General features: G+C 28.9%; 8 protein-coding genes across 8 annotated transcripts; 3 read left to right on the top strand and 5 right to left on the bottom strand.

Annotated features, from left to right (window-relative positions):
• Positions 1–271: 271 nt before the first annotated feature.
• Positions 272–680, top strand: PWA37_002778 (homeobox domain-containing protein; the record flags this gene model as incomplete). The annotated part of the gene is made up of 2 exons (XM_064859331.1): positions 272–307; positions 465–680. 2 exons carry the CDS (start codon positions 272–274, stop codon positions 678–680), a joined length of 252 nt encoding a protein of 83 aa, XP_064713801.1.
• A 1,135-nt stretch (positions 681–1,815) lies between these two features.
• On the bottom strand, positions 1,816–3,555 carry CAN1 (arginine permease CAN1; the record flags this gene model as incomplete). Its single annotated transcript, XM_064859332.1, has 1 exon — positions 1,816–3,555. The coding sequence occupies one exon, from the start codon at positions 3,553–3,555 to the stop codon at positions 1,816–1,818; it is 1,740 nt and encodes a 579-aa protein (XP_064713802.1).
• Positions 3,556–4,628: 1,073 nt separating this feature from the next.
• Positions 4,629–6,101, top strand: AVT2 (Avt2p; the record flags this gene model as incomplete). Its single annotated transcript, XM_064859333.1, has 1 exon — positions 4,629–6,101. One exon carries the CDS (start codon positions 4,629–4,631, stop codon positions 6,099–6,101), a length of 1,473 nt encoding a protein of 490 aa, XP_064713803.1.
• Positions 6,102–12,104: 6,003 nt separating this feature from the next.
• On the top strand, positions 12,105–14,144 carry PWA37_002781 (uncharacterized protein; the record flags this gene model as incomplete). Its single annotated transcript, XM_064859334.1, has 1 exon — positions 12,105–14,144. The coding sequence occupies one exon, from the start codon at positions 12,105–12,107 to the stop codon at positions 14,142–14,144; it is 2,040 nt and encodes a 679-aa protein (XP_064713804.1).
• Positions 14,145–14,683: 539 nt separating this feature from the next.
• Positions 14,684–16,558, bottom strand: SLP1 (Slp1p; the record flags this gene model as incomplete). The annotated part of the gene is made up of 1 exon (XM_064859335.1): positions 14,684–16,558. One exon carries the CDS (start codon positions 16,556–16,558, stop codon positions 14,684–14,686), a length of 1,875 nt encoding a protein of 624 aa, XP_064713805.1.
• A 545-nt stretch (positions 16,559–17,103) lies between these two features.
• Positions 17,104–21,741, bottom strand: TAF2 (transcription initiation factor TFIID subunit TAF2; the record flags this gene model as incomplete). The annotated part of the gene is made up of 1 exon (XM_064859336.1): positions 17,104–21,741. One exon carries the CDS (start codon positions 21,739–21,741, stop codon positions 17,104–17,106), a length of 4,638 nt encoding a protein of 1,545 aa, XP_064713806.1.
• Positions 21,742–22,363: 622 nt separating this feature from the next.
• PWA37_002784 (uncharacterized protein) lies at positions 22,364–22,831 on the bottom strand (the record flags this gene model as incomplete). Its single annotated transcript, XM_064859337.1, has 1 exon — positions 22,364–22,831. One exon carries the CDS (start codon positions 22,829–22,831, stop codon positions 22,364–22,366), a length of 468 nt encoding a protein of 155 aa, XP_064713807.1.
• A 574-nt stretch (positions 22,832–23,405) lies between these two features.
• Positions 23,406–24,467, bottom strand: PER1 (Per1p; the record flags this gene model as incomplete). The annotated part of the gene is made up of 1 exon (XM_064859338.1): positions 23,406–24,467. One exon carries the CDS (start codon positions 24,465–24,467, stop codon positions 23,406–23,408), a length of 1,062 nt encoding a protein of 353 aa, XP_064713808.1.
• Between the last annotated feature and the right edge of the window lie 379 nt (positions 24,468–24,846).

The raw sequence follows: 24,846 nt of genomic DNA on the forward strand, positions 1-24,846 counted from the left end.
TTCCGTCCTGCTCCGAGCGAAGAGCTGATTTATGGAAATCAAAATACACCGTGAAGATGTATGTTCCATATATGAGTAGGGATTGAAAAAAAAGGATGTATTTCTTGAATTCTTATGTTGTATTGCAAGATGAATAACATTGAGAACAAGAGGAGTGGGAGGAAGGAAGAAGACTGATAGAGAAAGAGAGGCCATCCAATCTATACATATTCACACACACACACGCATATATGTATGTGTGTGAAGAAGTTGAACTAGGAGGATAAACAGCATGTCACTACAATTATTATTTAATATTAGTTCTAAAGTATGTTCTTACTTTAATCAAGATATCTAGGTTGATATAAATGAATGTTTGAAGGAATGAGTGTGTATATATTTATAGATAGTTACTAACTTGAAACATACACAACTACAAATATATATATAGTTTCTTTCTTTCTTTTCTTCTGTTTTGTTGTTAGTTAATTCTTGAATCGGACCTTTGTTTATGTGAGAGAAAGACCCTTTTACGACACATGTATGATAATAGTTATGGTCGAACACACCTAACCAAGGATACGCGGTTATTCTTGGAGAAAGTGTTTGCCCAGAAACAGTGGTTGACCAAGGAGGAACGACAGTTAATTGCCAGGAAATGTGGACTTAGTCCCTTGCAAGTAAGAATATGGGTATGTTAATTTTGAAAATTGTTTTTGCTAGGTAACTACCTCTTAAGTACTAACCCTAAGTAGTTTATAAATAAAAGATATAGAACCAAATAATTTAGTTTAAAAAAATTTTTTTTTCAGTTATTAACAGCAATAATAATAGTTATGAATTTATATTTATTTCCTTTTGATTCTTTATTTTTGCAGCAGTATAAACAAATTAAAGATATGTAGGTATTTGTGTTATCAGGTTACTTTAGTGTGTTTAGCTGTTGGTTTATTTGTGGTGTTTCTTCTTTATTCTTGATATCTTCTCTTATTTTTTGGTTTTTCTCTTTATCTGTTTGTTTGTTTGTCGTGTTGTGCTGTGTTTTGTTCTGTCATGTTTTCTTTCTCCTCTATCCTCCCTTCCTTTCTATGTGTTTGTTTTCGTATAATCCATTTTAGCATTACTAATCTCGTCCTTTCTCCTGCTTTTTGATATCGTCCCCTCTCATCTCTCTCTCTCTCCCTCATAATAGGTATCCTTTATCCCTGTTAATTAAACATGTTCTTGTATTTACTCTTTTCTGTAAATGAAACATTTACTATATAAAATATTTTACTATTTCTATATAATTTACTTTTACACTCCTTTTAACAAATTTAGGTCTTACTTTTACTTTTTTTCTTTTTTCCTTTGCTTTTACAATATTATTATCTGTTACTTAATCCATCTTTCGTTCCAACTTCATTTCACCTTTGGATTAATTTTTATCAAACTTTATTATTTGTAACATTCTTTGAGGTTTTCTTTTTTAACGCGTTTAGCTTTACGCATTTTTTACTTTTATAAATAACTTACTATACACTCTTATTAATTATTATATTTCCTACAATACCACAATACACCTTGTAATCTACACATATATAATTTTCTTTACAAAACAACACAAACTTCAAACATAAATGAAACGTTTCTTGCTTGCTTCATCACACATATATAGTAGCACTTACAATTTTCGAAAATATATACATATAATATTAATATTATCATTACTAAATTCAAAACATCTACATATGACTATTAAATTTAAAAAAAATTTTAGTGTTTTAAATATATGTGTAGATACCAAACCTTTATATTATTAATTATATTACAATAAAAAGAAAGTATTTTCTTTCTTTATGCAACAACTGCCCAAAACTTATCCCAGAATGTTTTAGGTTCGGAATCTTCCCACACGACAGCTTCAATATCTCTTCTATCTGTATCAATATCCACATTTTCAATTTTATGGATAAGTCTACAACGGAACCAAAGTTGGAATACGATCCAAAGGAATATAAATAAAAACACAGAAACGTATGCAGCAGCAAAATCTTGACCGCTAAACGAAGGTGCAAACGCAGTAAAACCTTGAATTATGATAATAATACTCATAAAAAAAACCGCATAATATGCCAAGTATGGCATTAAAACTGCTTTGAACGGTAAATCATCTCTAGAGATACCTCTGAACTTTAAAGCTTGCATAAACCGTATGTGCGAAATAGATATAAATAACCAAGTGAAAAATCCAGCAACTGCGGTAATATTCAATAACCAGTTAAATGCATTTGCACCACCCGTAGTGGTTTCCATATATGCTAATGCACCAAACACGGACGTTGTTATAACTGCTAAATATGGTACACCTTGTTTTGTAGTCTTGGATAAAATTCTTGGCGCTAATTTATTCTTGGCTAGCCCATATAAGATACGTGAACCAACGTATATATTAGAATTGCCTGCCGATATAATAGTGGAGACGATGACTGCATTAAAAATATCAGGTAAGATTTTAGTACCTGAATTTTCAATAGCAATAATAAAAGGTGAGGATGCGATATATGAATCCTTGCTACTTAATTTGGGATCATTGTAAGGAACTAAAAGACCAACGAAGAACAACGAGCCAATATAGAAGAAGAGAATACGGAAAACAACTTTTCTTATTGCACGAGGCACAGATTTTCTTGGATTTGCTGCTTCACCAGCAGTGATTCCTACTAACTCCGTACCCTGATAGGTAAATGCAGCATTGATAAGAGATGACAGCCAACCTAAAAACCTGCCTTCATTGACATCCTTCGAAATGATACCTGGTCCCATTGCACCTGGGTGACGCCAGTAACGGAAACCAACAGGGCCCGTTACACCTGCGCCACACACCATACAAAGACAGTAAATCAAAAACCCGGTGATCGCTATAACTTTAATGCAAGCAATCCAAAATTCGAATTCACCATAATATTTGACGGGAAACATATTACCTACCGTTAAAATAACCCAAAATATACTAATCCATGCTGCTAAAGGTACAGCCGTTGTCCAAAATTGGATCACTTGACCGACAACACTCAATTCTAAGGCAAAAGTGACAGACCAAGAAAACCAATACATGTAGCCGTTAGCTGCCCCAATTGAGGGACTTAAAAATCTTTGGGAGAAGACAGTAAAAGAGGATGTAACTGGAATGAAAGTAGCCATTTCACCTAAAGATTGGGTTACGCTGTATACAAGTGTACCCATGAACAGATACGCTATGAGGGCACCAACTGGACCTGCTTGTGACAGTGGAGTAGACAGCCCGATGAAAAGACCTGTTCCGATAGTGCCACCTAGGGCAATCATACCAATATGTCTTTGTTTTAATTCTCTTTTAACCTCTACATCTTTGATGACACCTAATTCTTCTTCTATTGATTCTAAATCATTAATATCATCGTAAGTTCTGTTTACACCTAATTCATGTTCTTCATGTTGCGATGTATATGATATAGCCGTTTTCAATTTTTCGTCCTTATAATCTATTGATTTTTTTCTTAATCTAATATCATTAGAGGAGGGAGACATCGGAGTGATTTCTTTTTCAATAATCATGATTTTTTGAGTATTTCTTTTTCTTTATGTTATATTGAATATTAAAACAGTTTAAAATTACAATTACTTTATTATTAGCTTTAAAGAAAAAAATAAAAAAAATATAGTGAACAAATTAATAAATATGCTAATATTATGATTCACACGAACCAAAAGCTTCAAAAAAAACGACAACTTGAATAATTTCTTTAATTATGCCTACTTTCTTTTTGAATACTTTAAAAAAAAAAAAAGAAGAAGAAAACACCAACTATAAGTAACAGTACAACAAAAAATAAAACCCACTCAAATATACATATATGTGTGTTTATTATACTTGATTTGTACTCTAATAAAGTGCGTAGAGAGTCAAAACTGTACTACAAAAAAGTGAAAAAAAGAAAAATAAAAATAAAAATAATTTGTATTAAAGATGTTACAGTACTTTTAATATTTCCAGCCAAAAGAAAAACATCGCTCTACAAGTCTGTTTGTCTTTTCTAAAAATATTAAATGTTTACCCGAAAGTATGATGAACAACACAAAAAAAAAGAAAAAAAATTCTTTAGTAAGACAAATTTTCTTTGATACACGCAAGAGTCAATCACAGACGGAAAATCGAAGAAAAGATAAAAGCGGCGGATGGGGTCAAGGCTACAGGACAGCCGCCCGTGACAAAAAACATTACAAAATCAAAATGAAAAAAAAAAAAAAAAAACAAATGAAAAAATTACTTCACAAACCCTATGTTCACATTAGGGTTTAGGCAAGGGTTTTTAAGTTATTTTTTACAATAAATTACTGGAAACGGTATATAAAGCCAAAACAAGAAAAGCGGTTGCGTGCCTATTTCAATTAATAAAACAAAACTAAACAAAACAAAACAAAACCAGTACGAAAGTTATACAATTCTAAGCCTAGTTCTTTACAAAATTTCTTTTACTGAGCTAGTACACTAATATAATCTATATCTTTGGCATACTTAAGAGACAGTCATAAAGCAAGAAACTCCCGAATTACCCACAACTACAACTGTATTGCGATCCTTTTTTAAATACTTAATACATACTAGTGGAAAAACAAATAATGATATAATGCGTAGTGAATCATATAATAATATTAACGAAACTCCCCTTCCATCTGACCCTCCTCCTTATACTGAACATGAGGAACAATATGAACTCGATGACATGAGAAATGAAGAATTCATTCGGACTCTTATACAGGAAAATAATTCTAAATCTCCTTTGCATATGGCTTTCATGAATATGGCAAACAGTATATTAGGAGCAGGTATAGTCTCACAACCATTTGCAATCAAACAAGCTGGTGTAGTTGGTGCATTTATAATATATATACTACTTGGTTTTATTACTGATTGGACCTTACGATTAATAGTTAAAAATTTGGTCATCTCCGGCACAAACACATATCAAGACAGTGTGCAAAAAGCTATGGGTAAAAAGGGTAAATTACTAATTATGTTAGCCAACGGGTTATTTGCTTTCGGTGGATGTGTTGCATTCTGTATAATTATCGGTGACTCGATCCCTCACGTTTTAAGAACCCTGGTACCCGCAAATTATATAGAAAGAAATTGGGTCGTCATATGTACAACCATCTTCATCTCTTTACCTCTCTCTTTACATAAAAATATTGAAGCGTTAGAAAGAGCCTCGGGCTTAGCATTGATTAGTATGCTCATCATCGTGTTAACCGTAGTCATCAGAGGCCCTTTGTTGCCCCAGAGTCTAAAGAGTCAAATAACTTTATTTCATCCCAAATGGTGGTTAAGAACCACTATCTTCAAAAGTATATCTATTATATCATTCGCCTTGGTTTGTCATCATAATACAAGTTTCATTTACTTCTCTCTAAGAAATAAAAGCATCGCTAAATTTAACAAACTGACTCATCTTAGCTGCATAATATCTGTGTTTATCTGTATGATGATGGGATATTTCGGGTTTCACGTATTCAAAGATAAAACTAAAGGGAACATTCTTAATAATTTCTCAAGTGACGATATGTTTATCAACGTGGCAAGACTATTTTTTGGGTTTAATATGTTAACTACATTTCCACTAGAAATATTTGTATTGAGAAACATTGTAATGGATATATTAAATGACCTCATACTAGAAAATGATTATTCAATAATTCACGATAACGAAAATGGTGATCTTTCCTCAAGAACTAATAACATTAACAATGATACAAATGATGGAAACAATGGGACTACACTTACGTACCAAGAGCAAAATAACGAAAAATTTCACACAGTAATTACACTTTTTCTGGTTTTGAGTTCCATGGGTATATCCCTGACTACATGTAATTTGGGTGCGTTATTCGAATTAATTGGTTCAACAACGGCTTCTATAATGGCTTTCATTTTACCTCCTTTGACTCATATTATATTAACCAAAAACTCCCAGCATACTTTCTCACAAAAATTACCGTATTACAGTGTAATAATTTTTGGATTTTTGGTAATGATTATATCTAGTTCTCAAACGATTTCAGAATCATTAAATAACCACGACGTTAAACATTGTGAAATCTAATTTTACTATATCTATATAAATTTTTTAAAAAAAAACCAAAAAATATCATATCAGTGCATAGAATTCTTTGACAAATGTTAGTACTACTGTCTTTTTCAATTTTACAAAAGTAAATATACGTATATATATATATGAAAATTCTACAATCATATATTTTGTTGTATTATTAGCTTCTTGAAGAAGAGAAATATCGAAACAATAAACAATCGAATAAATAATGCAAAAATGTTATATTTAGTTTTTTTACTACTTAAACATATAAACAAATTAAATATATGTAAAGGGAGCAAAAAAAAATATTCATTATAAATTTTAGAAGACACTTTATGTTGATTTATTTATATATTATCCAATTAGATTTTTTTTATTTTATTTTTCAACTTCTATCAGTTTATATATGTAAAATTTAACATAAAGCATTTAATTAATATTATTCTATTTTTATTTGATTATCTTTTTTTTTTTAATAAGTACATAGGTAGTAATTAGTAAAAAATTAGAAAAAAAAGTTTTACTATTAGAATATGTATTATATAGAGTAATACTTGATTACCATGTCAACAAAAAAATACCAATGTATATGTATATTTAAATATATATATATATATATATATATATATATATAATCTGTTTTTTTGTTCTCTTATTTTTTTACCTTTTACTCATAATATAATACGGACAAGTCGACGCATTGTCTATTGTTTCATTTTTTTCTTTGTCCTTTCTTTACATTCTAAACAATACTAGGGCTTTTTACAGTCCCCCGCATTTTTTGTTCCTTTGTTTTTTTTTTGAAAAATCATTGAGAGAGATTTTTAAGTTATAACAATACATCTTTTGTTTTATGTTTTAAGAGCATGCAGAAATTTGCATACATCATCAAATAATACAATATACTTTAGAACAATACTAATTTTAAAAAAAAATGTGATACTTAGTATGATGTGAAAATAAAAAAATTGCAAGTTTACAAAGAAAAATAAAACTAAATAATAAAGAATATAAACAAATTATTTTCACATTTCTAAACAAAATAAGAATTTGATTGATTACACGTACAAAAAAAAGTTTTATTTTTTCAAACGATATAAACATGAAAATATGTGACATTAAAATAATAATCCAAAAGCTATACTTACATAACTAGAAAAACAAAGTAACAAGGAATGATTTATATGTATGTATGTATATTTTGCTTCCAATATGGCATCCCAAACTAATTAAATGGAACCGGTTTTAATATTAACAAAATTCCGGAGAAAAAAATGTCCTACTAATAATTACATAGGACAGAATAAAGGCTATAGTAAAATAACTACTAGCAATAATAATTACACATGGTAGACATAAAATTCAGTTTTATTTTATACCGACATAAAATAACCAGGCTTTTATTAAAGTTAAGAGAAAACTTTGTTATTTTGTAATAGTTATATAGGATTCTTTTTTTTTTTAAAATTGGGAACTTTCAAGAAAAAATCACCATATATTTAAATAAACAAACGTTGCCATTTAAACAAAATCCTTTAAAAAGTGAAAGGTTTAGCAAATAGATTGCCTATGGTAATTTATTAATACAATAACTTTAACATTTCATATTATATTTTGTTATTTTAATGATTATTAATTATACATTTCGATGCCACTTACTCATAAATATGTGTATGACCACAGTACTGACAAAAAAAGCAAGCTTAGTAAGTTGAAATATTGCACTCGTTACAAAAGCAACTATTCAACTAACATAATAAAAAAAATAAATGAAAGATAATAGGGAAACCTACAAAAGTTTAAAGTACTTTGATTTTATATTGATAAAGTATATATATATATGTATGTGTGTGTATGTATGTATATAGCATTGATGATTATGATTATAATATTTTATTAATTCTTATCAGGAACAATTTTCTTAAATATAAATTTTATTCACATAAATTTTTCTATTATTTACAGAAGCACACGATAGTGTGTGAGCTTTCAAATGCTAAGAGATTATTCAGATATATCTTTTAGTATACATTTTAAAACTGAAAATAAAATTAAAACAAGTACATAACTAAACAACTGTATAAAATATAGATATCAATAGACCGTGACATTGAAAAATAATCAATAATGTGCTACAAAAAAATAAAAACTTTTTCAAATATAGTTTCTATTCATTCTGATACTAGGTCAATGTTATTTGATAATTTATTAAGGATATTTTTACAGCTTTTTTTTTTAAAAAAAAATTATCATGATTTAAAACGTTAAAAGAGAAAAAAAACAAGGGAAAATTGGCAATAATAACTACGAGTTGAATTTTGTACCAAAGTAAAAACGATTATTTAACTATCACCTTATATAAGTTTAAACATTGTAATGCTAATAAAGGTTCATATAATACACTTAAATATTTTTCCACGTTAGATAAGTTATAAGTAGGACTCCATTTTGATAACAAACAAAGGGTATTTTTTCCTTAAGGTATTCATTTTCACTAATATGACATAGTGTTAATGTACTACTATATCCAAAGTAACTCTTATTTGTAGAGGATATAGTCATAATAAACGGTAAGATAGTTAAATTATAAAGTCCCACTAAGTTTTCAGTTAACTACGATTCATTAACATGACATAAACCATTATTATCTAATAATATTTTATATATGAACAGTATATTAATATCTAACTTTAATATTTTGGAAAAAATATTCCAAGTTCTGGTTGATAGGTTAAGCAAAAATTCAATTATTTCTAACATTATTATGAATATCAGAAAAGTTAAGCTCAGTTTTCTATTGAATATACTCCTATTATTTTCAGGTGTCGAACCAACTATTAATTTGTTATAGCTTATTGTGAATCCATAAAGTTTCAACAAAGCTATTATACCTAATAAACCGGAATTGGGGCTTAGAAATATATAAAAACAATTCCAGGTTTCAGATTTTACCGAAACATCTGCTATAATCATATGGAACTTTATTGTGATTAAACCAACACATAGCATTTGTCAATTCTTCTAGAGTTTTACTGTGAAAACCATATGAGAAAACATCAAGCTCTTTTGATGAAGTACATTAAACATGATTTATATAAGAGACACCTTTAAATTCTTTTTATGAGTTTGTTTGCATAGATACAATATTTTAATGTGCTATTACTATTAGTATTATTATTATTGGTTAGTTAGGCGTTGAATTAGTGTCCATTTTACAGTTTTTTGAAATTGTTCGAGTAAATTAGACAAAATATATGTAAATATAAGCCTGCACAACAGTAGTTGTTTTAACGTGATATCAAATATTTCCATATATTCTAATTTTTTTTTTTTACTTCAATTGAAAATTTTAAATTTTTTTTCCTAAAATGGAAAACTAATAGAAAAAGGATCCATTTGATTAAAATCGTGTAATACCGAAAATAGTAAAGATATTATATCAACCAAAATGAAGTAAACATTGTAGACATTTCATCATCCAATAAGTATTGTTTCCAAGTATAATTGAAGCCTCCTAAAATGATTTTTTTTTCATTATTCAGATGAATCTTTGACTACACTAATACATACTTCCTTCTAGATTATAAAAATAACTAGAAGAAAAAAAAGTTATTGTTGAATTATTAAACTTCAAAAGTTTTCGTAAAACGATAAGTAGCATTTTTAAAAAATCAAGGTTTTGAATATTTTTCAAAAACACAAGTAATTCTGACAACTTCCTACATTATTGCTCTTGATAAGAGATGTGCCAAAATTATCAACATCCTAGGTTATAAGTAATGGTGTATCTACATTTCCATGAAAAACTTTCAAACCAGAATATCTTTTCGGAATCCTTGGATACGTAATAATATAAAGAATGCTACAGCATTTTGAGTTACTTGGTAGTGAATTGTCTATCTCTACAATGGCTTAGTCTGACAAAAAAATAAAAAAAAAAAAAAGAAAAAGAAACAAGAGAATGATGAAAGAGTTAGTTGAACAATGTTGTTTTTTTTCTTTTGTTTCATTTCTTTTTATATTTTATTTGGATTTTTTTTTTTGTTACGATATGGTATCTTAATAACGACAAAACTAGTAAAATTCCCAGTCCGAAATATCCTGAAATAGGGCATACATCTTAATAAAAGAATGCTTCATTTACGCTGACACAGGGTTGTAATGAATATTCCCAGAAGCTCTATTGTATAAATAAATTTATCAGTAGATTTGTCTAGATGCTTTAACTGAAAATAGATAGGTCTTATCCACTTGAACCTGTGAATCTGAGTATTGAAAAAAAAACAGAATATTGGGTCTTACACTAGAAAACAACTTCAAAAACCCTGAAAAAAATTATAAAAAAATCAAAAAGAGAAATGAAGAAAAAGAAAAAGAAATAGAAAAAGAATTATTTCTCTTTTTTATCTGCACAAACAATAAAAACTGGACACTTTCATATTAGGAAATTTTCCACAATTTTTTTATTTCCATGGTGGGATGGAAAAGGGAAAAAGCTGGTGAAAAAAAGTGTACTGGGTAACAATTTATAGGGCTGTAGTTTGTCCTTCCAGTAGGATAAAACATTTTTACTTTTTATGTATTAGGTTTAGATTCAAAAACAAAAACATTGTAGGGGAACAAAGTGGTATTTTTTCCTATTGAGGGCTTTTTGTTGGAAGAGTAAATTTAGGATAGAAAAAAAATGCTTCCAATAATTCGAAGGTTTATCCAATGGATTCTATTTGAAAGATTTTTAGCAACTCGTCTCTTTTTTTCTCGACTAAACAAAAGACGACGAAAGAAGTAAAAGATTCAAGTTTTTTTTTACCATTTTTAGTAAAAAGTCAATGAGCTCGTGAAAGATTTTTTGTCTCTATTACAATATATTGGCTCCTTTCAAAAAATTAATTAAAGAAAAGAGAGGTAAGAAGAAAATAAAAAACAATCCATTCAAGATACCAAGCTCACTCCTCCCTTCTTGTATTTTTTATCCTTTTTGTCCATTCACCTTTAATTCCTTTGTCATTCTATTATTCTTTCATTTACTTCCACAAAAAGTATATAGCTTGTAATTAGTTGTTTGTTCTTTTGTTTTTTAGGCTAAGTATATTATTGCTATTATGTTATTGCTGCTTATTATTTTCATATCAAAGATATTCTTAAAATGATTAGAAAATTTAATAGAAAAAAAAATAATAGTACTATATGATTATAATACTGTACTATAGACAAATATAGAGTGGAAGAAAAAAAAAAAAGAGAGAGAGAGAAAGAGTAGTATAACTTTGATTCATTTTACAATTTCTTTCTTCTCAAAATTATTTAAATATAAAATCATTTTTGTTATAGATTCGTAATCTATTATTGTTTTGCCGGGTTTTTGATTTCCTTTCTGCTCTGCCTTTGGACTCACTTGGAGAGATACTGTTCTCGGGCAATCATAGAAACATACAAGAACAGCTTCTGATTAGAAAACTGGTCCAGTATTTCACTATAATATAGTAGGAGCAAATCACATTAATTATTTATTGCTAACTGGTCTTGGTATTTCCTACCTTATTATACCCTTTCTCTATAAAATCTCAATTAATAATCTAACAATATTTAACGAGGTGTCGGTTTTGGTTCAACTTGTTTCATCAATTGTTGTTTACATTTTTTTTTTTTACTTCTTTTCACTCTATCATTAACAATATTAACGACTGCTATTATAAAAACATAAAAAAAAACTTTAAAGGATTAATTTTTTTATAAATATTTTAATGCAATAAAAACTAATTATCAATTGAAGATAAAATTAAAAATAAAAAAAAATCTGCATCATTCTCATTATTAAAATCATTCATTTAATTAAAAAAATTAACAAAAAAAACACCTTATCACATTGCATTTTTTAGTTTAAAATTTTCATTTTTTTTTTATAAATTTTAAAGCATATTCTTAATTTCATTATAAATTTACTTTCTTTTTCCCTCCTTCCATTCTTAATTATTCTACTTATTATTCCATTTTTTTTTGGTTTAGTTCATTATGGCAAGAAGAAAATATGTCAAACTTCATCCAAATTTAGTTCAGTCAGAGGCTTTAGCCAGTGATGTTGCTCTGACTTGTTATAAACAAGGCATTTTAAAGCACTATAGTTCATTGCAAAGGGATATGAGTAAATCACTAAATCCCATTATGATTGATAATCAGCCCGAAATCAAATGGTCAATGAGACCGTATTTGATAGACTTTTTGGTTGAATTGCATATATTTTTTGACTTATCCCCAGAAGCTCTCTATATTGCTTCTACAATCGCTGATAGATATTGTTCCAAAAGAATCGTGTATAAAAGACACTATCAGTTGTTGGTTGCTACATCTTTATGGATTGCTGCTAAGTTTCAGGATAAGAAATCTAAAATCCCTACACTCAAAGAACTTTACTTACTTTGTTATCAAATATATGAACCTCAAATGTTCATTCAAATGGAGAGACATATTTTAACCACACTTGAGTGGTCTATCGGAAACATTTTCACTGTTTATGAATGTTTGAATATCATATTCGATCAAAGTAATTTATTTTGTAAAGGAAAAATTGAAGAGGATCAAAAACTATTCCAAATGACTTCATTTCTCTTGGATTTATCCTTGTATCAAAGAGACTATCTTTTTTTTAATTCTTCAATTAGAACAATTTCAGCACTTTTACTTTCATCAACAATACTAGATCAAACTATCTTCCCAGATTACATTAAGTTAATTATTGATACTAATAGGATCAGTCCAAGTAATGATATGTCATCAGCTATAGACAATGTGGAATTAAATGAGTTTTTATTTAAATATATCGCTGGCGATAAACCTAATGAGGGGACTGATTCGAAATTATCATTGGATTTCATTATTAATGATGAAGCTTTAAATAATATTAGAAAATGCTTATTGTTATATTTAAATGACATCTTTAAAGAAAGAGTTGCATTAGTTAATTCTTCTATTATTAAAAATCAATCTGATAAATATAAGATATCAGAAGTTCTTTTTAAGAAATATGAAAAATTGTCTATTAAAGATTATTTAGATATCTTTATATCTAAAAGATTGGAAATATATATCCATTTAAAGAATTTGAAAGAAACTAAGGAAATTATGAAGAAGAATAGTTCATATATCCAACCTTGGTTGACAAACTCAATTAATATGTTTATTGATAATTTTGCCGGTCTTCAAGAAATTTGCTATGAAGATGAAGATCCTCTAACTAATAACCCTGTACATACTAGTTGCAATAACACCATTCTCAAAATGGGAATGACCAGCTTATTATCGGATATTAGTACCAATATACCACAAAGTCTTAGAGTTCAAACGCCCGTTGATCTTAGTGTTACTACCCCATTGATTAATAGGTTTGCAACATCAATTACTCCAGTATCATTGAGATCGACATCATCATTATCCGAAAACTCTTTATCTGAATCAATATCAAGAAACTCTTCTATTTTCTCTCAACCTTCATATAGAATCGAGTCACCAAATTACATAGATACAATGACACCAGTGTCAGCCACAATTCCTGGTATTTCTTCCGTCAATATTAATAGCAATAATGTGCATGGATACACAAAACCAAGAAGTAAAACAATAAACTATACTAGCTATTTACAATTTAAGAACTCAACTTTGAATAAGCACAGTAATACCAGATTGAGTACTGGTGAATCCACGAAACAACATCTAAATAGTAGTGGTCCTCCTACCCCATCAGTTGGTAGACATAAATATAATGCATCGTTTTCTAGCATAGGTTCATCTAATTTGTTTTCTATCGATCAATCTCCTGTGCTTAAATCAGATAAGAAAAACCATTTGCGTGCAGAAAAAGGTTCTTTGGGAAGAAGTAAGGATTTTGCGGCTATAGATAATTGGGGTTCAAATGAGACTATTATGGACTCAATAGATCCATTACCAACAAAATACAGAACTACCAGACCGCAATTTAAGCAACATTGTAAATCTCGCCATACTACAATAAATGGCATTCTAGATTTGGATCAAGTAGCTCTAGAAACGACAGAATGATGCATTTTTGTTTTACGTAAGGAATTTCAAATTTATTTATTCATAAATATAATATATATATATATTAAAATGATAAAAAGATAAACAAAAATATTAATGAAATAATGATAGTTAATTTTTAATCTAATTGATTGAAGTGGAGAAGGTAAAAGATAGTTAAGGTCTTATTTTTATCATAAAGAGCCTATGTATAAAACAGCGATAATAAGATTTTTATAAAAAAAATATAGTAATAATCATGCAACAGTGATAAAAACAATGGTTAAAAACATAGATGTTATTTAAATTAATGATGTTTTTTAACTATCCTGTTGCAGGCTTCATTCCTTTTGTATAATATCAAACTGTCAGTCTTAAGAAGACTGAAAAAAATGAAAAAATAGCATGCAATGATTAAAACCTCTTAAATTACAATATATTCATTCTTTTAGAATTACAATGAGTCAGTCAGAAATTAATATATAGTTTTTTTTTAAAAAAAATAAAATAAATATTTGGTAGGAATATTAAAATTTATATAGGAAAGTATTAGATAATTCTTAATGCTCGTGGTCATTTATTTTCAAAATTTTTGAAATTTCTGCCTTATTAGTGTTTAACTTTCTCTTATATAAGAGGTACTTTATAGTTTGATGATAACACATAAATAGCAAAATAAATATGAATAAAATCAGCATTTTCCTCTGGAAGCGGATATCTTCTTCCAGTTTTTGAATTCTATATTGATTTTTGTTATTAAAATCTTCATTATTTCTTTTTTGTTCTTCCAGTAGTATTAAAGATTCCTCTTTTAATTGTTTGGCAAACTCTTTTAATATGTTAATGTTGTTCATAACTGTAACATTAAAAGTACTAACTAAATGGTCAAAACGGTTGAGATATATCGTCTCTAGTTGATGGAAAGACTTAGAAAGCAATTTACTTTGTTCTTCAACATAAAGAATTATCATTGTAGAATTATTTTCCAAAAAATTTATCCTTCTAATAATATTTCTAAATATCGAATCTTCAGGAGAGGATGTGGAAGCTATAGGAGATAATTTTTTTAAGACATCTGTACCATTTCTACCGAGAGTATTTGTCATGTTGGTATTATTTATCACCTTAGCTATCAAATTTGAGCTTGATAGGTTGTGTGAGATTTCCCTCTCAGAAGGATCACAATTAAATAAATCTGGACTTAACTCTTTTAAAAATTCCTCAAAACGTAACGGTTCTAAGATAGATTCATACCATTCCATAGGATCTGGTAACTGTGGGATAAGAGTTTTATTTTCAGCGTTAATATATGGCCAATTATTTGGTTCATCTAACAGATCACTTTCCATTATATACTTTCGTTCAGTCATTTTTGACTTTATAGATTTTGTTGAAGAAGGTTCACTCCTTGTTGTATCTGATTCCCTCTTTGTAGTTTCAATTAATTCATATTCCCTATTAGCAGCATTTGTTTCATTGGTATCGATGCCATTAGCATTATTGTTAACAATCTGTTTTTCTAGACTAGATCCTTGTTTTTGATCTTCTAATACTTGTGACTTAAATTCATCCATCATTGTTTTACCATGAACTCTAATCAAGGATATAGGACAGTAAAATTCATCGTCATAATGATTTAAAATTTCAATTCGTAAGTACTTGGCCCATATTTGAGGATTTGAAATATTGAATCTTTGTAAACTTTTAGAATTGGTCCCTTTAAATTCACCTAACTTTGTCCAACCATTTCTTGGGACTGGGAACCTATCTGATACAGAAACAACAAAATTTTTGAAATTAGAGGAAAAGTATTCAAAATTGGCCATAACTATTTGTTCTACTAATATATCTTCACATAATTCTATTATAAAAAATTGATTTGGTGCAGAACATAAATTTAATAAATATTTATCTTTATTTTCTATTAGAATTGAAGAGGCGCCAGATGCTTCAGAATTTGTTTTAACTATTGTGGCAGCACAATCAAGAGATGCATAATTGAATTTATCATTATATATTTTACCCTCAGGTTCCGTGTTTGGATAATCAGAAGAACTAAAAAGGTTTAGATCAATTTCCATTTCTTCGCCAACACATTCTTTTTCACCATAACATGATGTATCAACTCCAGTACGAATATCTAGAGATCTATCTATAAATTTTTGGTTATTAATTATTTCTTGTTCTTTAATCTTTTTCCACTCATCAAATGATAGAAACGTATCAGAATTATTGGCAAAACTTTCTTGTTTAAAATATTCGAGATCAACACTTTTGTTGGCAATTTTATCTAACTTAGAGGCGATATTTTCTACAGGAGTAATCAAAGATTCATTTTCTAAACTTCTGGTATCATTTGTAGATATTAATAGGTCAACAATATCAGTTAGGGCAATTGTGCAATAGCATAGAATGATCAAATAGGCAATAAACATACCATGCAGTAAATAATGTTTATAGTCGAGAAAAAAGGAAGAAAAATGTTTATAATAATACTTTTTTAAATCTATAATGTAGTTCTATATTTATATTCTTATATATCAAATAGATACTGACCCTCGCTATTGTTATATTATTCTTACAGAAGTAAGATGAAAATTGGATTGAATATTAAAACCAAAAGGAAAAGAAGCTGAGTAAAGATCAATTTTTATAAATAATCTTTTAGGAAAACTGGTATGCCAGGACAGTACTGCTCGGTTTTGTTATAATTTTCGTCCAGCTTATTTTTTTTAAAAAATTCAATACACCATGCTCCTCACTTGGTTTGTCAGGGTAGTTGATTATCAATAGCTTTTCTATTCTTCTTTTATTTTCTGTTTCTGTTTTTGACATGGTTTAAGAAATTTTCAATGATTAAAAAATATCTTGTCGATGTTGAGAAAGTGATTCTTGATCATTTAATACGATACCGTTCAAATGTACATATGAATGATATAATCTATCTTAATGGTGCCTAAAACAGATCAAAAGCGTTGAATTACAATTCGGTATTCATAGGAGATTCAGACTGTACCTGTGGTTTAGGATATTTTAGTCTAACGGTAAACGATCTTGTGTTAGCCTTCACAATTTTCACCTTGTCATTAAATGGTGTTGATGAGATCGTGACTTTTTTATACTTGTTTGATAATTTGACAAATCTAATAGGCAAAAGTCCAATTCTATTTACAACAGGTTTATTTGATACTTTTCTTGGTTTTGAAAGAGTAATCTTGACTTTTTTAGCACCAGTACCAATAATGGTACTGGTCATCTTACCTTTCTTTGATCGATCTGTTGGCTTTTGGACTACTTTCAATTTTGGTGCTGTTAAGTGTAATTTTAAAATACCATTCCTCTTGATTATCACTTTATTGTTACCTTCATATCTTGCCACTAGTTTTTTCATTCTAGGTGAAACTAATTTCACCTTGAAACTATCTGTCAACGTATATATTACACGCGCTATATCAAACAAACTTTTTCTTTGGTACAGAGTTAACGTCGGTGTATGTAATACATCCCAGATGATTTTTTTTAGTGGTGAATAATTTTTAAACTTATCTCTGATTAATCTTATTCTGCCACCAATGTTGTTGTTCATTTTGGATTCCTTTGGATCCACAATTTCATGACCTGTCTCACCACCAATAATTAGTGCTGCAATTTCATCTTCATTCTCAAAATTCATCTGAGGAGGATTAATTCTTTCACTGAGATATTGAAAATCATCATCAAATGTATCCATAAGTTTATTTTCTGCAATTATATTCAATGAATCAATAAAGACGTCAATTAATTTCTCCCTTATGTAAATATCGGGACTAAAACATAAGGCTTCGAAAAAATAACGTAAAATAAATTTATTTTTAATTCCACCTTCAATAAGCATAATTCTAAATGACAATAACGCTATATCTTCGAAGCCTTCTCTAAATTTAGGTATAGAATTATTGCTATGACGGTTTCTTATTTCCTCATTGTCAAGGGAATATTTCAAAATATAATCAATATCTTTAAATTCATACAAATTTGACATATGCATCTTTAGTTTCTGTTCCATAATACTTTTAGTGATCAATAATTGGTATGAGGGAATCCATTTATCCAAATTTTCTAGTCTTTTTAATTGATCAAGAATTCTTTTTGTAAACAATTTATCATCATGATTAGTTAAAGTTGAGTTAACAACACTGTCAATTAATATAGAGACAAAATGACTGTCATCATAATAATTTTCTGAATTTTCATTATAAGTCAAAATATCCAACAGAAAATCTTTCACAAACCCAGGACATTCATTGGTTTCATTTTTAATTTGACTTAAATATTGAGGAATTTTTTTTTGTAAAATATATTTTTGGATATTACCAAAATCATTGTTTCGAGGAATATTGGAGTCTTCCAGACAAAATAAAGCTTGATATATTTTTACTAAGTGATATGCACCACCTGGGAAATTTTCCATGGGGTTGTAGACATATTTTGACAGAGCATGGCAAGCTTCTTGTCGTATCCCATAAAAATATCTATCATCCATTGCAGTTCGTGTTAGTATAGATGAGTACACTAAAGAAGAGTGATTAGATGAACTAATCACATCTTCAAAATATCTTATACTCTCTAACTGAGCTTCTACATCACCATCTTGTTGAAGTTGTGAGGTAAACATAAAATCAGGTTGATTAATGTATGTTTTACAAATCCATTCAAAATCTGAATCAATTCTAATCCATTCAAAAGCTTCATTTTGGAATTGAGATTCGTATCCATCAGTGGCTTTCGCTAAATCTGTTAAATTCCATTGTTCACATTCTTCTTGAGTTACCAAGACATTACCCAGTCTTTTAATATCCCCATCATCTATAAAATTCTTGGAATTGTTTGGATTATTTTGCATTGATGTGGAAAAAAATGACGACGTAGTAAATGCGCTATTTTGTCCGTCTTCGTGGTCTAACGTATTTGGGGCTCTATTAGATCTTTGTGGTCTTCTATTTCTGAGTTTTCTATATTTAGTATTGTACTGAATATCAATTTTAGTAAACAAGTCTTTTATTTCTACGATATGTTCGTAAGGAGTACCATCAGTTTCATGGATTCTAATGGTCATTGAGCCAGTAAAATAGGTAGGGACATTTCTGTTGGGATTTTCTAAATGGTGCATTGCACTACTGAAAAATCGGTCCTTTCCTATCACTTTATCAGATGTTTCTAATTCCTGTTGTTGACATTGTCTTATACCCATTTCTACCATCATTCTTTTTTTATTAAATCTTTGAGTAACACGAAATATAGGTACACCAGCACCATATACCCACTGTTGAAAAAATTCTTCTAACTTATTCTTATTTACACGTTCACAGACATGTTGAAAATGGCTGGCTGATAAAGAATTGTTTGGCAAATCACCTGACATGGCTTGCAAAAAAATCTTTGGCAAAACACGGGACATACCAAAGGATCTTTCTGTCTTTGTCATTCTTCTATCTAAGATATAAAGTACCATGGGCGCCTTTAACTTAATAAAATCTAAATCTTTGCTTGATACTGAGATAGGCCAAGATTTGCCTTTAAACGTAGATCCAATTGGTGGTTTTTCCCAATCTTTTTCTACAATTTCCTCGCATGTCTTTTTCAATCTGTATTTAAATTCATTATTACCATATATATGTTTAGAGAATTGTTTAACCATGTAACCTGCCATACCAAGACAACACCATATATCGTTCATTTCCAAAGGTGTAATGTTGATACCAGACCATTGAGATGCAATTGACCATGCAAGTAAATCTGTAGTAGTAAACATTTGATCTAAAATATTAGAATTGTATAATAACCGTGTATTACATATTGTCATACTGGCGAAATCCATAGTCTGATTCGTTACAGATGGTAAAAACACTAGAGAATATGATGTAAATGGGTATGAACCAAACTCTTTTGAATAAAAATCTATGATCCGCTGGCATACAAAAGTTGTGTTGATTACAGTATCTTCATCAATGTCACTTGATGGTAAAGTATAAACGTTTATCGGTATAAATTCCATACCCTCTGTACTATCTAACAGATCAGCATTTATGTCATCATTTACCATATTGGTATTGTCGTTGTAGGCGTTATCATTATTATCATGATTTAAATTATTTTTACTTTCATCATTTTCCTCATTTTCTTCCTCATTACTATTTTTTAAAAATTTGTCATTGTAAATCAACGATGGTAAATTCCATACATCAAAAGAGCCAACTGCCCAACCAATGTGATGTGGAGCTACAGGATTAAAAATCTGGAATATAAAAACTTTTTTTGTTAAATCAATTGGATGAGCTATTTCTCTCATTGTTGAAAATTCAGAACAACAAGCTTTTATTTCTCTGTTTAAAAATTTTGTATACTCATTAAAGATCGAATCTTTGCCATTTGTTTTCTTAATATTATCTTCATAATCAGAATCATCATCACCCTCATCTTCTTCGTCTTCCTCATCCTCATTTCCCTCCTCATCTTTATGATGGATGTTTTCCTGGATTGTAATATCTTGTGTGTTAGTCTTATGTGCATTATCGTTGCTGATATTGTTGTTTTCATTAGATTTATTAGATTTTTTGTTTATAGTTACAACGTTTTGATTATTTGATTTTGAATCTGATTTGAATCTTGATTGCGCCTGTTGAATGTTATTATCATCATCTTGTCCAACTATTTTACTTTTACCAATATTCCTGACTTTTTTAGGTACACTAATTTCGATTTCCCAAGTAGATTTTTCTTCAAATGAATCAATACAGGGCATCCAATATGATGCGGTGGAACATAACTCATTATTTGCAGTATATACATTCCATAAATGTGGTTTAGATTCATCTAATGTGTCAAAACGAACACCTGTATTTGGATCTTTAATTTCATATTCAATTCTAACAGTTAACGGAGTGAAAATAGTTTCTTGTTGAAAAGTTTGTGGTGTGCCTCTAATTGATGGTGTTATTGGAGTGTAATTTGTCAATGAACTTGTATCTTGTAACTTAATCTTTATAGAAGATGGAATTTTAATTAACAATTGACACTTATTTCTTTCCTTTGGGAATTCGTTTAAATCCGCAAATTTTTCCCTAAAGAAGTGCGACTGCTCAATTGAATTATCTCTATAGAGTATATCATCATAAAACCTATTATTCCTATAGTTGTTATTTGCAGTAGTGTTAGTGGTATTATTATTATTGTTATTGTTATTATTATTATTATTATTGTTGTTGTTGTTGTTATCTGAGTGGATATTTATAAATTTGTTTAAATAATCTCTAATTGGATTATCATGGATATAATGTTCGCAACGTCTATTTTCAATCCAAACATCCAAAACATTCAAATCTTTGCAATCAAAAGTTATATAATCTAAATTTTTGACTAACGGAATAATTACTATGTCTGCAACACCTTTAATACTATGATCTTGTAACTGTATGTCTAAAGAAACTCTTTGGTGTGCCACTTTGAAGTGTCTATATGATAAGGTGTCTAATACAGAAAGTTGTTGTGATAGTGAACTGTTATTAGCAGGGTCATTCTTACGATTGGTGGTAGAGGGAGTAGTGGTAACAACACCGTTAATAATGCTAGGAGGAGACATATGTCCAGTGGTCAATAATTTAGGAAAAGTCTCCAACTATGATGGATATTTGTTTAGGGTTAATAGTTAATCAGAGTGTACACAACAGGGAAAGTTAATGGGACACACGTTTCAAATACGAGATGAGTTAAGAAAGAAAAAAGGGAGAAGATTAATATAAGGTAAGACTAATGGTGTGTGGGGAGTAAGACCATTTGGAATGTTTATTGGCTTCTTGTCTTGTATTCTTTTGTTTCTTATTTTGTTAGGTTTTCTTTATTTTTAATATTTTTCTTTTTCTCTTCTCATTCTCTTCCGTTTTTGTTTATATTTTCCTCTTGGGAAGACATTTCTTAAACAGTAAATGTGTACCCTTTTAGGAAATTATGAAGAATATAGCGGATGAAAAGACAATGTATTAACTTCTACAAGTGAATAGATATTGATATAGAAGATCAGCCCAGTGTTGGTTATTGATACAGCACTTTAGATTAGGCTGGTTAAAGTTACTTGTAACGATTATTATGACATGGTCCTTTTTAATATTTATACAACAGTGGTAGAAAAACTAACATATATAAGCATATATATATATATATATATATATATGACATAAGTTCTTATTTTATTATTATTATTATTATTAGGATTTAATGTAATGATATTCTAATTCCATATTAACATGGTTAATCTTTTCAGAATTATAATTGTGACGATCATCATGACTATGACTATAAATATTGGTATCAATATCTCTATATGATTTTTTAATATATCTGTTCAAAAGAGGTAATTTGGACAATGAATAAATAATTAATTGCCAGTTGAATATGAAATAGTAGATCCAGAGAAAGACAAAAATGGAAAAAATTATCAAATATTTGGGAAAATTGTCATATATTTTGCCTCTTAGTTTATCCGAAAAATCAGGTTTATAAATTTCTTCATTAATTTGAAACTGATAATTGAAATACCCTAGCCCATATAATCTTTCACTTTTGAATTCACTGTCATGATAGAATTTGTTGGGGTTCAATACAATATCTATATCTTTTGTATCATGGTACAGATGGTCCCTAATTAAAGATGCGTCTATAGGATATTGAATCATTTATCGTAATTTCTCTTTATACCTGTTTCTTTTTGTTTTTTTGCCCTTTTATTTTCCTAAAAACACACAACACACACAGGTAGACTATAGTATAACGATAGCGTTAGGCTTGTTCTTCTAACCAGATGGTTGTGCAAATGTACACCAAGAAGTAGTAAACTATTCTGTATCTCATTATTTCGGGGAAGGTTATATACTGTAGATCTATACACACTAGCCTATAATATCCTTCATATTTATCCATGTGATTGTTGTGCTGCTTGGAGGTTTTACATTTCTCTAGAAATTTGGATATTGTATTTTTTTGGTTTTTTTTTTCTTCGAACGCAGATCAAAAAAAAAAACAAATTAGAAATGAGGAGATAAAATGAAATTAAATAAAATAAAACAACACACATATATCATATTTACATATACATAGATATATATATACACATATATATATGCGCGTGTGTATGAATAGACTGATAAGCATCTCATTGATAAGATATTTTACGTTTTTTTTTTTGTTTCAAAATAAACAGGAGATTGCTGTCTACAGATATATTTTTGTCTGTGAATATTAGTTTATTTTTCATTTTAATATTTTCTTGTTTGTTTCTATAATGTAATTGAAATCTTCAATTAAAAATTCATATAAATAATACGTAGGTACCACTGTAGCTGCATGCCATAATGCATGTGCATCGATCTGATAATCATAACTGAAAAAATCAAATAATTCCAAGGACATAGCCAGTCCAGTGAAAGTTACTAATCCAATTGGAATTATACATAGCTTCAGTATTCTTTGATTGTATCTGTAAACAATTTCCTTCGACGATTTTAATGATACATAGTTTTGATACGATAATAGTAAGAGTAGCAAATATTGTAAGATCCCGAAAAATACATTAAATCTCATGTTGTATGTGTATGACCAGTCTAAATATAACCTTAAAAGATGGACAATAAATATAAACACCATACAACCTTTAAATACCATAGAAAATGTTTCATATAAATATAATCTTGTCATTCTAGAGAATAGTCCATGGAACGCAACTAATACAGTCAACCCAGCGAAAAAATAATCTAATTTCTCAGTGATTAATAAGTCTCTTAAATGAAATATTGTACTAGCCGACCATGCCAATAATCCTGCTATTGCAACGTACATATAATTAATGAGGATATTTCTGTATGGGGTGCGCTGATATTTGTTGAATTGTATCTGTAATCTCCGTAGACCATAATAATGTGGAATAAAGTTTCCAACTGAAAAAATTACAGAAAAGAATTCTTGTGTACCAAATATTCTTAAGAATGGCCATTTACCATGAAATTGATAGATTTCCTCGTTTTCTTTAATCCTTCTCTTTGTTATGATTTGTTGGCATTGATAATCACAATCTGAGATACAATCCCAAAATAAAAACTTTTTATAGATATATGGTGTATCTTGGAAGTCAATTCCATTATAAAACTCATTCGTTATCGGGTCAATATAATTTATCATAGAACCTGGGCATTTTCTTTTATATTCACAAGCATAGGCACAATCAATGAATTCGTCTAGATTATCACCCGGTGAACTTAAAGTCCCTTTAATAAAGATCGGTGACAATAAAAATAAAAACAATCTGAAAAGATTCATTATGGTTCTATTTAGTTTTTGATTACTACTCTATGTATTATCTTGTTCCGTTTTTTCTTTTCCTTTCTTCTCTTTTCCCCTTACCGTCCCTTTACAGAATGAGAATAATTGGTTCAATATACAAAAAGAGTGTCAGAATCTTATGAATCTCAAGTTTTTGTGTCAGTTATCAGATAGGTTGAACTAAGCTGAAACTGTTATAGAGGAGAGAAGGGTCTGTCTTATAGGAGAAAAGAAGAGAAATGAAGTGAATGAATAAAGGTTTAAGAGAAAAATAAAAAAAAAAAATTTTTTTCTTATGGATCTAGTCTCTGTTGGCGAAATGTAAAGAAGAAGATTATTATAGTGTTTATTTACGCCTGTCTATCTATATAAATAT

This window comes from Arxiozyma heterogenica (genome assembly GCF_036370985.1).
Source record: "Arxiozyma heterogenica strain weizmannii chromosome Unknown scaffold_22, whole genome shotgun sequence".
NCBI lineage: Eukaryota > Fungi > Ascomycota > Saccharomycetes > Saccharomycetales > Saccharomycetaceae > Arxiozyma > Arxiozyma heterogenica.